Genomic DNA, 17,480 nt, shown 5'->3' with positions numbered 1-17,480 from the left:
GACTCAACAAATTTCTGTTCTCGAGTAATGCTCTTCGGCTTGAAAAATGAAAGAGCAACATATCAGAGGCTAATGAATAAAATTTTTTAAAAACAAATAGGGCAATGCATGAAAGTATACATTGACGACATGGTGGTCAAATTCATTTCCACGGAGCAACATCTCGCTCATCTAAAGGAGGTATTCGGCGAAGCCATGCAACATGAGATGCGGTTTCATCCTGAGAAGTGCACATTCAGAGTAGCTAGAGGCAAGTTCCTAGGATTCATGCCCTTTGAATGAGGGATCCAGGCAAATCCTAACAAGTGCTAAGTCGTCATTGAAATGACCAGTCCTCGGAATGTCAAGGAGGTTCAAAGACTTGCCGGCCAGATTGCTGCCCTTGCTAGATTTCTGCCCATTATGGCAGACAGATCTCGACCTTTTATTGATTTGCTCAAGAAATCGCAAAAATTCATCTGGTCAGATGAATGCGAGGCCGCCTTTCTCCAGTATAAAAATGTGTTAGCAGCACCGCATGTGTTGATAAAGCTAAGACCCGAACAGGATATGATTATTTACTTGGCTGTATCAGAAAATGCAATCAGCTCAGTCTTATTACAAGAAGCACCTGAACCGACTCCAGTATACTTCATCAGCCGAACACTCCAAAATGACGAAACCCAATATCAATTGATAGAGAAGATAGTGCTGGCTCTAGTTCACACAGTTCGTCGGCTAAGATATTACTTCTAAAGTCATTTGGTTAACATACACACTGACTGCCCAATGACCAAAATTTTGAGAAAACTGGAATTAGCTGGTTGGTTAGTAGCATGGACAATCGAGCTATCACAGTTTGATATTCACATTGAAAATTGGCGCCCTCTTAAAGCTCAGGTGCTTGCAGATTTTGTCAATGAGTTCACCACCCAGAAGGAGACCAACACAGAGATGTGGAACCTATATGTAGATGGATTGTCAAATTGACAAGGTTGTGGAGCAGGAATTATAGTAGAAGGACCAAACACCGTAATGATTGAACAATCCATTCGGTTTGGATTCAAAGCATTCAATAATCAGTCCGAATACGAAGCACTGTTGGCCAGCCTCAAGCTGGCAAAGGAAATTGGAGTCAAACACATCACTTGTTGGAGCGATTCTAAGGTAGTGGTTGAACAGGTCAATGGAACTTTTCAAGTGAAGGATTCGGTTATGCTCTAATACTACTGGGAATTCAAGAATATGGAAGAGGAATTTGACGAGGTACATGTTCGTTATACACCGAGGACCATGAATGAACAGGCCGATAAACTTGCTAGGTTGGCTAACTAAAGGAAACCAGGACAATTACAAAGCATGATTCATTAAGAGATCTATAACCCCAGTATTTCTAAACAAGAGTGTATGCACATAGAAAATAGGCCTTAGAATTGGATGACCCCAATTGTCCAGTATCTTACAGACAACAACCTGCCAAATGATCCGGCCTCAGCTAGGAAAATAAGGATGCAAGTAGCCAAGTACATCATTCTCGTTAAAGAACTATATAAAAGAGGAATTTGAACACCTATGTTGAAATGTCTTGATGAGGACCAGGCCAGTTATGTAATGACAGAAATTCATGAAGGTATTTGTGGTACCCATTGAGGTGGACGAACCATGGTAGCAAAAATTCTAAGAGCCGGATACTTCTGGCCGACACTATCCAAAGACTGCGACGTCTTTGTAAGGAAGTGTATTCCTTGTCAGCAACACGGTCCTCACATGCACCAACATGCCAACACCCTCCATCTCATCAGTGCTTCTTGGCCCTTTGCCATTTGGAGAATAGACCTTCTCGGCCCTTTTCTCCTAGTAAAAGGACTGTGTAAATTCTTGATTGTCGCCGTAGATTACTTTACTAAATGGATTGAAGCAGAGCCACTCGCCACCATCACGGCCAACAATGTACAAAAGTTCACATGAAAAAATATTATCACACGATTCAGTCTCCCTCATGCCCTGATCATAGGCAACGAGCTGCAATTCACAGAACGAAGATTCAACGAATTCTTAGAAGGGTTGCATATCAAGCACAGGGTTACATATGTTGAACACCCTCAATCCAATAGACAGGCCGAGGCTGTAAACAAGGTCATCCTATATGAAATTAAAAGAAGATTGGGTTCGGCCAAAGGAGAATGGGTAGAAAAATTACCCGAAATCTTATGGACTTATCAGTTTACGCCACAAACAGCTACAAAGGAGACATCTTTTCGGTTGATATATGGTACTGATGCCATGGTGCCGGTCGAGATTGGTGAGCCATCATTTTGAAGACAGAGATTCGAGGAATCGGTAAACGATGAATCCCTTGCTGTCAATCTAGATTTATTGGATGAAGTACATGGTCAAGCAGCCATAATTGCCGAAGCTAGCAAAAGAATAATGGCAACGAAGTTCAATTAAAAAATTTATCCAAGACAATTCTATGTACATGATTTGCTGTGGCGAGTAATAGGGGAAGAACGTCGGAATCGACGTGAAGGGAAACTGGTTGCTAATTGGGAAGGGCCCTTTCGGGTAATGGCTCGGTTAGACAATAGGGCATACAGGCTGGAGACACTCGAAGGGAAGACAATACCAAGAACTTGGAATAGTACACATTTAAAGCATTATTTCAGTTAAATACTTGTAATATGTAATCGATGCACTCTTTTCCTCACCCAGGTTTTGTCCTCTTAAAAGATGATGAAAAGGGGTTTTCCTGGGAAGATTTTTAACGAGGCACATTATCAATAAAGTATATTCCCTACTCGGTCAAGGATGACTTATTTCTTAAAAGTTTCTTCCCAAGTACTTCTACTTGGCTAATGCCGAATTAATTAATTCCCTACCGAGTATCCCGACTTGGTTAAGGATGACTCATTTCTTAAAAATTCCCTCCCAAGTACTTCTACTTGGCCAAGGTCGAATTAATTAATTCCCTCTCGAGTATCCCTACTCGGTCAAGGACGACTTATTTTTTAAAAATTTTCTCTCAAGTACTTCTACTTGGCTAAGGTCGAATTAATTAATTCCCTCTCAAGTACCTCTACTCGATCAAGGATGACTTATTTCTTAAAATTTCCTTCCCAAGTACTTCTACTTGGCCAAGATCGAATCAATTAATTCCCCTGAGTACTCCAATTCGGTAAACGACGAATAAATTATTAAAATTCTCAAGTACTTATTGGTCAAGGTTGAATTAATTAATCCCCTCCTGAGTACCCCTACTCAGTCAAGGATTAATCATTTAGTAAATTGCCCTCCTGAATACCCCTGTTCAATATTCAGTATTATTAGAAGATATCGTTATACTAGTTAATCGATTATACCTAATAGGTTGGCGTCATTGTTGCTCATACGAATATTACTAGTCGGCTAACAATAAGACAAGCAATCCAAGAAAATCTTGGTATTCATTTGCCGATGAGCATTATGAAAAAATTAGGCACTATCAGCCCCCAGTAACCAAAAAAAAAAACCTACATCCCCTCTTCGGTGTCCTGATAGGGCGGGGCATCCTCTTCAGCAGGGTTCATGAGTTGGCTTGGTGCCAAGGCATCGGGTTCCACCTCCTCGTCAACTTCATCATATGGTAAGAACTTCCCACCAAAGAAGTCCAGTCAAAATTAAAGCCCGAGGGGATCTGGCAGAACTCAATAGCTTGGCGAACAACATGATTGAAACCGGCTTCGTGCTCCGCAACGATTTTCATAGTATACTCGTCGGTCAGAGCCTTCAGCTCAGTTTCAGACTTTTGCTTCTCCTTGTCCAAATCCAAGCCCTTTGCCTCCAACTCCGAACTCTTTACCTTAAGTTTCGAATTTTTAGCCTCCAGCGCCTCTTCGGCGGCACGAAGCCGATTCCCCATGATATAGAAGTGCTCTTTCAGCTGAGCAACTTCCTCCTCCAGTGACTTATTGGTCTCGACCAAGCTTGATCGGACCTCTTCACTCTGGGCAAGAGCCTGTTCGGAGGAGGCGACTTGGCCTTGGACCCTTTCTAGCTCTTGCAGGGGTTCTAATGCAAAGCTGTGTACCATCGCCATGGCCCACGCCTGAAATTCGTAAAACCATTGCCAACGAGTCCTATGGGTCTGCTTATTTATAAGGACTCGTCCTGGCTCTGATATGGAATCTGGACACACCATTCGGTTAACTCGAAAATCTTCAGCAAAGAACGATTCAGATATGGTGTCAGTCGGCATGACTGTGGGAGCAGAGGAACTCCCCCGACCACTTTTTCCCAGCGTCACGAGCATGCTTAGGTCTTTTCTTTTTCTCTGAATCCTTCTCCTTGCCTTTGTCTTTTCTTTTCTTTGATCGACCTTCAGCAAGGGCAGGATCTTGAGGAGGGGAGCGGGCTTCAGCTACCGGAGGCAACTGATCTATTACTGGGTGTTGGTGAACATGGAGGACCTTCAGGAGCCTTCAGCTTAAGGCCGTGCCGATAACCCAATCTGGCTCCTCTTTGTGCCATTATCCCTGCAATACAAACAAGCCGAGCCAATATAAACCAACGCTCATACGAAACAAAAACAAAAATATGAAACATACCATCCAGATTCACCTGGGGTTAGGGGGACTTCAACAACAGAACAAAGGAACGAGCAGGGAGCTCTCTAGGTAGAGTCTTTATATACTTCAGAGTCGATAATTCCTCAGCTGACAACATTTCCTCGGGATAAACGTAATATTGACGAGGTACTCGAGTCCAATGGAAAGGAAAGAGGGGTTAGTTTTCCTTATCAAAAAAATATTTCTTACCTATAGGGTTCACGGTTACCTTAAAGTAACCGGTTTTGAAACCCTTAAAGGACGAAGTGTAAGGTTTGAATAGAGGAAACTTGGCCTGTCTTATTAAAGAAACCCACTTCGCCTTATCAGATGGACGAGTATAAAAAAAATGCAGAAATAAGCCTACCCTAGGTTCTATGTAATGAAATTTACAAAGGATCCTGAACGCTTGCATGGCCGCCCACCCATTTGGATGCAATTGAGTAGGTGCAACATTCAACGTCCTTAACACTCCTATTTGGAAGTCGTCAAAAGGGAGTCTAATACCTAACTCCCTAAACATATACTCGTATACGTAGAAGGTGTTAACCCTTTCAACCTCTTCCCCTAAAAATACAAAGTCTAGGTGATCGGATCCATCGCCCTGACAGGTGTTTATTGCTATAGGATACGGATCCGAACCCTCCCACAAGGATATGTCAAAGGTATCTCCAAAGGTTTGAAGGTATTTATTCTTTTGGAAGTGAGAAAAATAGGCGGCCACCTCACTATGCACCCATTCATATCTAGGTATGGAACATGGGGGAAAACAAGTCTCTTTCTTGGGGGGCTCGCATTCGGCAGAGGTTCATCCGACTCAGCACATGCATGGGATGATTCCTCCCTAATATTAACCCCAAAACTATCCCTATTCGGTTGTGAAAAAACTTCTTCAAACCTATCATTTGTGAGGCCCTCACCCTTGGCAGTAGTAGTCAGCCTCACATGACCCGACAGAGAGTCTTCCCACACAATTGAACTAGCCATGATGATAACAGGAAAAGAGAGGAATGAAAGAAGCAAAGCGTACCTTTCAATTTAAAGAAATAACTATGCAAAAGCGTGAAATGCAATGCACAAAAGGTACTCTTCGGTCTAGAGCAAAAACGTGTGAATGGAAGGCTGGTCCACCATATATTTATAGAATCCAGGGCTTTGGGCAAGCGAAGGGTCACACCTTCTCCGAACCGTTAGATCTTCCTCAGATCCGACGACTAGGATCACGCACCCTTTCGTTTCAGAGGCTCTATACACGAGGAAACCCTAGAAATTTAAAACCCTAATTCGTTAAAGCTGACATCATCATTTTTTCTCTGCTAAAACTGAATACTTGACATGAACATATCGCCAGAAGCAAGTCGACTACTATGTCGTCTCTTTGCCGAGTACTTCACAAGTGATTCTAGCCCCTTCGTCTTACCTCCTCGGGCTTGGGGGCTAGTGTACTAGATAGGACACTACTCAGTCTTACTTATAGAAAGAGGAAACTGAGTACCTATTCTGCCTACGAAGGATGGTTACCTCTCAAAGCATATTAATTATAAATTAATAAATAATAACCAAGAGTATTATTAGCTTGATTATCAGGCTAGGATCAGGGTTGACCCACAAGGCCCATTAGCCCATAATATCTCCTATAAAAAGAAGATAAGAAGTACATGTAAAAGATTGACTTTTAATTATTGAATAGTATTTATTGCTCAGAACCGAGACCTGACTTCAGTATCAGAGTGCCTTTTACATGTACCCTCCCCACGTCAGCAACGTATGGAAGACGTCATTCTATCCAAGTAGAGATCAGAAGATTAGTATTTTCCGAGCATGATTGAATTAAAAATTTGATTGAATCATATAAACTAATAAAAATAATATAACATTATAAAAAATATATATAAAATAAATTTTAACAAATCATAAAAGACGTTTAAAAGGAGTCTTTAATATAATCTGAAAGTATCGAATTGTAATGTTTGGTCACGTAGAACTACAAATCACTACGATTAATTTTCTCACATATTCTAAATATTTGAGGTTGAGTTAGGTTCTTAATTTTAAACAAAAATTCAAAAAGCTATCAATTAGTACATAAGAAGGAGTTATATAGGTTCACTTAATGTCTTCAATAACGAAGAACGAAATTCCTATTAAAAAAACTTACCTTGAGCATTGTTCCTTATGTCGTTTGCGTCGAACAAAATGCAAATACAAAACATACACTAATGCCTCCATCCATATTGAGAAAATTTCCTCCATAGAACAAAATTTGAGACTATAAACTTGTTAATAAAATATGATTTGTAGGTAATTTTTTTTCACTATTATCGTTTAGTACGAAGAAATCTTGTGTTGAACCCTACACAAATTTAAGTGACTAGTTAATATTAAGTTAAAGGTTTGAATAAAAAACTTGCAACTTTGACAAAAGTCACATCAAATCATTTCTATATACTCTCTTTGTCCCATTTTGCTTCAATTATTTCGTTCAATTACGTAATTTAATTTCTATTCCTTTTTTCTAATTCCGCAACATAATGGAGCTTATTAACTCCATGTTTGGCTAGAGAAAGCAAATGAAAAGGAAAAAGATAAAAATAAAAAAACACTTGTGACATTAAAAAACAAACAAAGCTATGCAAAAGAAAGAAAAACCTAAAATAGAAGTTAAAACAAAATTAAAAATGTAAGTTATAACTTTTTTTTTGTCAAAAACACAAGTCATAGCTAAACCACGGTCACTTTAACTTGAAAAATTTATAATAAAATTTTATATTAAAATTAAAAACAAATAAAAAACTATATAAGTGAACAAAAACATAATTTTAAATTACTTAAAATATTTTAACTGAATAGGTTACTCTAATTTATATTCTACAGTATTATAAAATCCTCTTAATTGTCATTTTGAACTTTCAAACCTAATCAATAAAGTATATAAAAATATGTTATTTAATTAAATTTAATATCATATTAATATAATTTGAATAAACGAAATGTAATGCAATAAAAATGTCAGTACAATTATCCATTTCCTATATTCATTGTCAATCTGAAACTGGTCTCATAATAAAATCTTAATAAACTTAAATCACAAAGTCATATACATTCCACTTGATTTAATTATTTTCCTATTCATAAATGATTAAGTTGACTTTGGCTGATGGAGTACAGCTATTTGGTTGACTGTAGAATCAAGTTTGAACCTCTTTTTAGGAAATTGAGAAGAGTATCTCCTTAACTTGGACCATGCAGTGGAGGTGTGTGTCATGTGAACATAAGAAGCTTCTTGGCTGCCGAATTCCACTTTAGAAAAATAAAAATAAAAATTAGATAAATTATTATAAGTATTTTTAATTAAAATTTTATTTAAATAATTTATAATAACTAACTACAAATTTTTATCAAAATAAAATATAAATTAATAAATAATAGCTAAGGAATAACATAATATATATAATATAAAATAAAATAAAATCACGGTCCACTGTGGGACAAAGATATAAACATTTTCAAAGCAGAATATGATTATGAAATTGACCAGGATGCGAGTTTATGGAATTCAGGCTGGCATGGTGGGCGATGAGCAGTATAAAAGGCCACTACCTTACTATACATCCATTGTTACATTCAATTAAAAAATTCAATTATTCAATATAATATTAAGGATTTTCTCTTTTTTGTTTTTGTTTTCTGCTATAAGATAATAATTCAACAACATAATGTGTAACTAAAATAATTTAAATAAGTTTAAAATTAATACAACAAATTACAAAATAACTACTTTATGAACTTATATTTTCAGTGATTGCAATTTCTAAAATCTACCAAAACATTATATGCTAATATTAATGATGATAATATATAGAGTTAAAATAATAAAATTATGTCTGCGGGTCCCGCATGGATTCCCATGAATTGGTATGAATAGTGGGACTTGACTCATATCTATCTAGTGAATAACTTTTTTACGCCGTTTCGTTTGTCATTCCTAATTATAAAGCTAAGTAAAAAGCAAAAAAGTTGATTAAGAAGTTAAATTGTGAATGTCAAGTGGTGCAGCTTTTGTTAACGAGGAATAGATGTGTGTTGGGTATTGGATCATTCTATGCATCTGTGTATATCCACATAATGATTAGACACTGAATCCTTGTTTTATTTTTCTCCACACAAATTCAACTCTATAATCATAAGTATACTTCGCATTTAACTAACACAGCTACGCTAATCCGTATCTTCAAAGTTAAATGTTAGTTATATTCGTTACTCAAGCTGAAGATTGAGGCTCATTTTTTTAAATATGTAAATTCATCTAAAAATTAAAATTGAGTAAAACGCGTCAATGACAATTTTATGTTGCAAAAATGAGTTTTTTAAGATGAAAAATTATTATTAACGAATTTTAGGTAGAATTTTTTATTCGGTGAGTTGAGTCATTCTGGAAGAGATTTGAATGCCTAAAATAGTTTTTGGTATTTTTTAAACTCTCAACTATATAAACTGAGTTTCTCCTCGTATTAATTGGATAAGATTTTAGCAAAAGAAAAAAAAAATGCAAATATAGTAGTACATTTTAATAGTAATATTGTTCCAAACATCATTAAAGTGTGGCATTTAGATGCAATAAACTAACATATTTATATTTTTTATGCAATATATCTTAGAATTTTGACTTATTCAAAATATTAAAATTGAGACTCTTAAAATAGACAAGACCAAAACATATATATGTCTTATTTAATTTTTGTACGGTTTCATATAATACAAAACAATTCCAATAACAATGATGTTCAATAAATATTTTAAATATATCACAATAGTAACATGCTTCAACTCCTACTATTGAGTTGTATGTTATTTTTAAAAATGTTCTTGTTGGCATTTATAAACAAGCTTATGATGAGGAAGAAGAACTTGAGTCAAGCACAATTTAAGAGAGAGAATGGAACAAAACATAAAAAAAAAAAAGTGATGACATAACATTGCTAACATGATTATATTGATTATGTCTATAGGATTAATGAAATTTGAAAAGTTTATAATAGTTTGGAGTCATTGAAAATGAAAACACGTAACGGCAATATAAAGGCTCAAGTCTTTGTCTTAACCCTACCTTAAAATGCACCATTAAAGATTTTCTCAATCAACTTGTTTCCTTAATAAAAGGAATATGCAGGAGATGAGAAAACCACGACGATGTAGTTTTTGCTTAAACAAAAGCCATACACGAGGCCAATGTCCAAATGTTACTAGGCTTAGTTTATGATTAATACCTATTTCATGTTTTCAAATGTTGTCATGCCCATTCTTATAATAATATCATGCAACTACAATTTTTTTTAGCTTCATATCATATGGCATGATCTAATTCTCTATAAAGACTAGCTAGGCATTCCAAACCCCAACTATAAATTTCAATTTTTATTCACATTTTGCAACAATTCCAATAATTTTAGATGTGCATAGACATTGCTTTTATTTGACATTAGAACATGTACTAACAAAGATAATATATATTCATGGGTGTGTTATGCCATCATGATGTTGAAATTAATAGGAAGCCAACTAAGATATTGTGTTAGCCACTTTAAGCTTATTTTTGAATCTCCCATATCATTTAATTTAGGTTAGTAGTCAAGTAACTCTTCACACGTGTCCTGAATTGTTACAATATTTGGATTAGTAGAATAAAATACCGGTAGATCATTGATGTGAAATCCAAACAACAAAACATCTTCTAACGTGATTATACATTTTTTATAAGAAAAATAAAATGCATGTTTCTAGCCTCTACCCTAGTCAACAAGTGTATTATCAATAGAGCTGTTTATTTACATTTGCAAATTTAAACTACATGATCTAAGCCAATGTTTTGTAAAATATGTATTTCAGCTTAAGATGATGTGATTGATCATGAAGTCGTAATTGTCTCATTGCCTATTACAAACAATCAAAACTTAATTAATGGCTAAAATATCAAATAATTTTACACCAGTATATATTATTATGTTAATATAAAAAAAATTAAACCACACCAAATAATTATAAAATTTGATTAATTGCTAAATGTAATATAAAAGTGCATATATTATTTTTTAAATCAATAAAATTATCTGTTCATACAATATTATATATTATATTATTGATATATTATTTTATTGTTAAAAAATTATAATATATTTTAACAATTTTTTTAAAAATATACAAATAAAAATTATTATTCCAATGTGAAATAATTAGTATACATAACATTAAACAAGTTTTATATGAAATGAATGATGTAATTAATTAAAGAATACACTTTTTTATTAAATATTGTTAAGTGTAGTTTCTCTGTAAATTTAAATTTATTAAATTTATAATCAATACTTTAAATTTTGGTTACCAAAATTCAAATAAATTTAGATTTATTTTTATTTAAATACATATTTTACAGATAATTTATACTAATAATAATTATAAACAATATAATGACAATCACTTACATTAGAATTACGAATCAATTTTCTTTTTTTTTCTTTTTTAATTAAAATATACACTCAAAACATTTTAATTTCAAACATACTAATATTTCTATCTATTTTATTTAAAAAAAAACACTTCTTCTCATTCATTATCTCTCTCCTCTCTTTGATACTTTTTTCTTCTTGTGATAGCATTTTTCAATCTTTAACTCTCAATTTTTTTAGCCCCACAACGTTTTTACTGATTTCTTTACCAAGCTAGCCTTTATATAGCATTAAATTTAGCCACTGGGCAAATTTTTGAACCTTAAAAAATACAAAAAAAAAGTTGTTAACTATATTCATGATGAGATTTATTTTCAAAGATTTCCTTCTATAAAATCTTACCATTGGTGAGATTTACAACACCTAAAAATACTATCATGCACACATTGAAACCCATATTTTAATAATTTATTACTTTAAATCTCATTAAAATTAATTTTCTAAAAATTGAAAGAGAACAAAGAAAAAATATATATTTAAGTTTAAAAGAACATAAATTTACACTTATTTCAATATTATCAATTATACCTTACTCGCTTAAATCTTTATAGGTTGTCTAACTTAAAAATTTAAAGAGAGTTAAAAGAAAATTAATGACATCCCCTGTTGCTTGGTTGTACCAAATGGTAATAATTGCAATGTAGAAAAGCAACAAACATGTACCTTACCACTGGAACTACCAATGCCATAATCTCTATGGGAACCCTGGCATTAGGTCAAGCCTTACCTTGCACGTTCCTCTGTTCTGCAACATGCATTCATTGTACAACCATCTCTTTATACTCTCACCGACACTGCTATTTCCCTTTTTCTTTATTAATTTCTCTACGCGCATTTACGCTTCCTCTCCACAAAATCCTTTTTATACATCTAATTTAATAATTATGAATGATCATAATTTAATAAATAATTTTTTTATTGAAAATATAATAGTTAATTGTACAAATGCACAGAAAATTGAAACGCAACTCCACCTCACTCTGCCTATAAATGCTCATTATGCCAAAACATGTATTCACAAACACAAGCAAAGAACTAGATCCTCAAAACCCTTTTCACTGAACTTGAAAAAGAACTCAAATGTCATTAACCCCACCATTTTTTGTATTCCTCTTTCTCTTAGCACCGTTGGTAGTTCTAGCTCAATCTCCAACACCTCCTACAACTCCTTCTTCTTCTTCTTCTTCTGCTGCTGCCTGCAAAGGCACATTGTACCCAAAACTATGCCGTTCCATACTCTCAGCCATACGTTCCTCACCTTCAGACCCATATGGGTATGGCAAGTTTTCCATAAAACAAAGCCTCAAACAGGCGAAAAAACTAGCCAAGGTGTTTGAGGACTTTCTCCAACGCCACCAATCTTCATCTTTGAACCATGAAGAGATTGGTGCACTTGGTGACTGCAGAGACCTCAACCAACTCAACGTGGACTACTTAGTGTCCATCTCTGAGGAACTCAAATCGGTGAGTTCCTCAGACCCGGAGCTGGTTGAGAAAATTGAGAGCTATCTCAGTGCTGTGGCCACCAACCACTACACTTGCTATGATGGGTTGGTTGTGACCAAAAGCAACATTGCTAATGCTCTTGCAGTGCCACTCAAGGGTGTCACACAACTGTACAGTGTCTCACTTGGGTTGGTCACTCAAGCTCTTGATAGAAACCTCAAACGGAACAAGACCCGCAAACATGGCCTCCCCACAAGGAAATTTAAGGTCAGACAACCGCTTGAGAAGCTTATCAAGGTAATTCGTGTTCATCTTCAGCTATTGTTTTTGCCTTGTTTTCTGCTGCTTATAACATTTCTCATCTACACCCAACAGTGTCACTGCTCCTTTAATATCTCTTTTTCTTTTTCATTTTTTTATTTTCACTTAAATATGGTTTTATTCTTCAAAATAGTTTTTATAATTTTTTTACATTTTAAAAATTATTAATTTTGATTTTTATTACTGACGTGATTTAGAAAAACACACCTGATACAAAAATTGATCGATATGAATGTTTCTAGATTATTTTACGGTGATTAGAGAATAAAATTGATAAGTTTTAAAAATATAGAAAGTAGAAATAAAATAATTTTATAAAATTAAAATTCAATGTATTCTTTTTATATGTCAACACTCCAGGTGTCTATTAAATATTTTCTTATTACTAATAACTATTTTTTGTTGAGAGTAGTTTGTCCACAATTCGTGTCAACGACGCACCAAAACTGCAAAGTACTCGTCTTAATATTTGATTTCTTATAGGTGAGTAACATAATTTTTAATATTTTTTTTGTGATTTATCATATTTTTAAAAGAGTAAAATAATTTAAAAAATATTAATATATGAACTATTTAACATTTCAAAAATAAACTAATTATAAAAATATATTTAAGAGAGAATGTTAATAGCGTTTTCATGATCTGATGTTATAACAAGATTAGCATATTTATTTACTTTTGTTTGCATGGGAAACGAATTTATGATCCATGCTACAATGTTTCGTCCATTCAATTATCTGAACTAAGCGCTGTAAAACATGTTTTTTTTTATTATTAATTTACATGCATAGATGTTAAATTTACTTAAATATGAATCTACTTTAATAATATAAATTATGGTTTTATATTTAATTTGAAAATAATTTTATAAAATTTTTAATATGACAGGCATGTTGTAATTGGACTTTTATTGTAAATCATACGAAATGTGTCTACTTTTATCCACATGAAAATTTCCTTTACAACTGTTTTTTTTCCTCTTTTTTACAAGGCTTTGGATACTATAATTTCTTCAACTTTTCTAGTCACCATTATTATATTTCTAAGAAAACATACAACTTGTTCGATTGAAATCATCGTAACATGTTTTCCACGTGGCTTCTTGGTAGAGCCAAAAGCTTATTCTTATCGTAATGCATAATCTTACATCATACATACACGTGTCAATAGCAGATATAAATGTTTTATAATGCAACTGTTATAAACGTTTTATTGTGCGACAACTTGTAACTTAAAGTTAGCAAATGGTAAATGGTGCTGGTTACGAGTCATTTATATTCTAAATAGATCAAGAGTTGTGATTTTTTAATATTTTAAGAATTAAAAAGCATTTATATATATTTTAAATAAATTACTAATTTTACAATCTATTAATATAAAATTAATAATTATAATTATTCCAGAGTATTTTATATTCTCTCATTAAAAAATTGAGAGTTGTAGTAGGAACTGAAACTTCACATTAATTTTTCTTCATAAATTTAAACTATATTTTTCTCATTACTGGGAAATTCTATTTTTATTTGGTGTAATGTAAAAATAAATTCTCTTTTTTTATATATGCAAGACAAAAACACACATAATGTCATATTTCACATCATCATAATACACTGGTCTAGTATCTATTGACATTGGAGAATGGAGTTAAACATTCAATTTACACAAATAAAACATTTGGCTTCGCTAATTTAACTTCTAAAGTGAACTGCTTTATTCAACTTACATGAGGTGCATTTGAACAGTTATTCAATAATTTCTTATTATGCAAGGTGTTATATAGTAAATTAAAATATAATACTGATTAACATAAACTGAAAAATATTATATTTAAAAGTTACAAACTTATTGAAATAAATAAATAAAATTATGTAAATCATAAATTATTTTTATATGTTTTTTCAAAGACCCTAATTTAAATAGGAAAAATAGGTCAAGTAAACCACATGCTCATGCTTACATGGGTTAACCAAAGGTCAAACAAGTACGCTCTGTTTTCCTCTGTTTTTAACGTTAGTGCCTGTACATAATTTAACAACTTCATGATCAGTCACGTGTTCTTGCTTGTTTATGCTATTGGCAACATAAATTGCACGTGCCTTCTACCTTTTATTTGCTACATGCCATTATATATACCATGTATTAACGAAATTTTGTCTACAATGTGTTGATCAACTCACGAGGAAAGATTCTTAGTTGTTATATGGTTTTATAAACGATAAAAAATGTGTTCACATATATAGCACATTTCTTGGAATTTTTAGGAATCATAAATGTTTAAGATTATTTTCAATTATTGTCTTTACCTTCCCATCTAGCTTGATTACTTAGCTAGAGTATATTAATAAGGAACTAGAAAAATATTCAATAATATTATTTCAAAAATAAAGACATCAGAAAGAAAATGGAATACCTCATATCATGAACTTCCTTTTTGTCTATCAAACAATTATGAATGCTACAAGATACATACATTAATGCATACGTAAATAGGCATCTATTAATCATATGACCTTAGTATTTTTGGTAATAAGCACTGTAATTTTATGTTCATTGATGAATGAATTTTGTCTTGGTGTTATCTAATCATAGTTAAATTTGATTATATACATTAAATGCATAAAGGTATTTACTGAAATGCTAAAATTGAAACAGTTTCTTCGCACAAAGTATAGATGCACTAAAACTTCCAACTGTACTAGAACTGAAAGGATTCTTAAAGAAAGCGAAAACCAAGGAATTCTATTATATGACTTTGTGATTGTGAGCCCTTATGGGATAGACAACTACACTTCCATTGGAGACGCCATAGCTGCTGCACCCAATAACACAAAGCCAGAAGATGGCTATTTCCTTATCTATGTTAGGGAAGGATACTATAAAGAATATGTAATTGTTCCCAAGGAAAAGAAGAGTATATTGCTAGTTGGAGATGGTATTAACAAGACTGTCATCACTGGGAACCATAGTGTCATTGATGGTTGGACAACTTTCAATTCTTCCACCTTTGGTAAGTACTTTATACTCATTTGCCAAGACAAGTTTACTTGTCCTAAAACCAAGTCTAGAAATATTAAGTAAAACTATTCTTGAAATTTCACCGACAGTTAGGTTATTTGAACAACTAAAAATTAACATTGTATGTGACATTCCATATAAATATTTCTATCTCTCACTTGTTTTTTTTATCACTTTCATATGCATGAATCTCAACATAAGACCTAAAAAGGAAAGAAAGCAACTAAAAGTTGTGCCCTAAGAGTTGATAAAAATCATTTTCCTTTATTTTTTGCATTGGCAATATGGTTGTATCAACTTTAATCATATGGCAGATTCTTCAGCCAAATAATCTATTCTTCGGTATGTTAGAAATATAACTCAAAATCATCACATGAGCATTTGGTCCATGACTAAAATTTCATTTATTGTTATGTTAACATAGTATAAGAGTATAATTAGTCAGTTATTAATCAATATCTTACTTCCTTTTGTGTTGAATGCAGCTGTTGCTGGAGAAAGATTTATAGCGGTGGATGTTACATTTAGGAACACAGCTGGTCCTTCAAAGCACCAAGCAGTAGCGGTAAGGAACAATGCTGACCTCTCCACATTCTATAGGTGCAGCTTTGAAGGATATCAAGACACACTCTATGCTCACTCTTTGAGGCAATTCTATAGAGAATGTGATATCTATGGCACAGTGGACTTCATTTTTGGCAATGCCGCAGTTGTCTTCCAAAATTGTAACATCTATGCCAGAAAACCATTGCCAAACCAAAAGAATGCAGTCACAGCACAAGGAAGAACTGATCCCAATCAAAACACTGGCATTTCAATCCAAAATTGCACCATTGATGCTACACCAGACTTGGCAGCAGACTTGAATTCCACGGCGAGTTACTTAGGCAGGCCATGGAAGGAGTATTCAAGGACAGTCTATATGCAGTCATATATTGGAGATCTAATTCATCCTGCTGGATGGTTAGAGTGGAATGGCACTGTTGGATTAGACACCCTCTTTTATGGTGAGTACAACAACTATGGTCCTGGTTCTAACACTAGCAATAGAGTACAATGGCCTGGTTACTTTCTTTTGAATGCCACTCAAGCTTGGAACTTCACAGTCCTTAACTTTACATTGGGAAACACATGGCTTCCTGATACAGATATACCCTATGTTGAAGGATTACTAAGTTAGACAACTGAAAGTTTATATTGAAAAGTTAGTTTTGTTTCAATATTTCTTAGATGTAATGTAATCATATAGTTTTCTTTATAATGGAAGACCATCCAAAGGGGATGAAAGTTCTGAATGTTTTGACAAAAGCTCAAGCCTCAATAAGAATATGTAACTATGTAAGTTCCCAGAAATAATCTATTCAAAAGCAATTAGGATTGGGTTCAAATTGACTCTGCTATCTCAATGTAGCCTTTATTTTATTGCAAGATGGGTGTCGAGTTGCAAAATTGCAGTGTTATCTCTAATAAACTTGAAAGACATAGAGACTGAAGAAAACATAGTAAGTATGGAAAAAGAAAAACCAAACTAAAAGAAAGCATAATTAGGTCCCTCTAGTTTAGATTACATACAAGTTTTGACCCCTTTATTTATTTTTTTATCTAATTAAGTTTTATAATTAAGCAAATTTAG

The 17,480-nt window shown here is 33.4% G+C and overlaps 1 protein-coding gene across 2 annotated transcripts; it reads left to right on the top strand.

Moving 5' to 3' along the window:
- The first annotated feature begins 12,097 nt into the window (after positions 1–12,097).
- Positions 12,098–17,210, top strand: LOC113854273 (probable pectinesterase/pectinesterase inhibitor 25). 2 transcript variants are annotated; one of them, XM_027485186.1, is made up of 3 exons: positions 12,098–12,817; positions 15,500–15,839; positions 16,333–17,210. In XM_027485186.1, exons 1-3 carry the CDS (start codon positions 12,146–12,148, stop codon positions 17,025–17,027), a joined length of 1,707 nt encoding a protein of 568 aa, XP_027340987.1. In that variant the 5' UTR covers positions 12,098–12,145; the 3' UTR covers positions 17,028–17,210. The 2 variants fall into 2 exon arrangements, with proteins under 2 accessions (XP_027340987.1, XP_027340986.1); XM_027485185.1 differs by having other exon boundaries at positions 12,098–12,808; positions 15,485–15,839; positions 16,333–17,208.
- The last annotated feature ends 270 nt before the right edge of the window (positions 17,211–17,480 follow it).

The sequence above is a fragment of the Abrus precatorius genome, unplaced genomic scaffold, assembly GCF_003935025.1.
Source record: "Abrus precatorius isolate BTA unplaced genomic scaffold, Abrus_2018 Scaffold11, whole genome shotgun sequence".
NCBI classification, from domain to species: domain Eukaryota; kingdom Viridiplantae; phylum Streptophyta; class Magnoliopsida; order Fabales; family Fabaceae; genus Abrus; species Abrus precatorius.
The sequence above is the reverse complement of the archived record's forward strand: the minus strand, read 5'-3'. Positions and strand labels throughout refer to the sequence as shown.

Coding starts and splice junctions, on each gene's coding strand:
- LOC113854273 (XM_027485185.1), top strand. CDS start 12,146: ATGTCATTAACCCCACCATTTTTTGTATTCCTCTTTCTCTTAGCACCG. Junction 12,809..15,484: donor CGCTTGAGAAGCTTATCAAG/GTAATTCGTGTT, acceptor AAATTGAAACAG/TTTCTTCGCACAAAGTATAG. Junction 15,840..16,332: donor TTTCAATTCTTCCACCTTTG/GTAAGTACTTTA, acceptor TGTTGAATGCAG/CTGTTGCTGGAGAAAGATTT.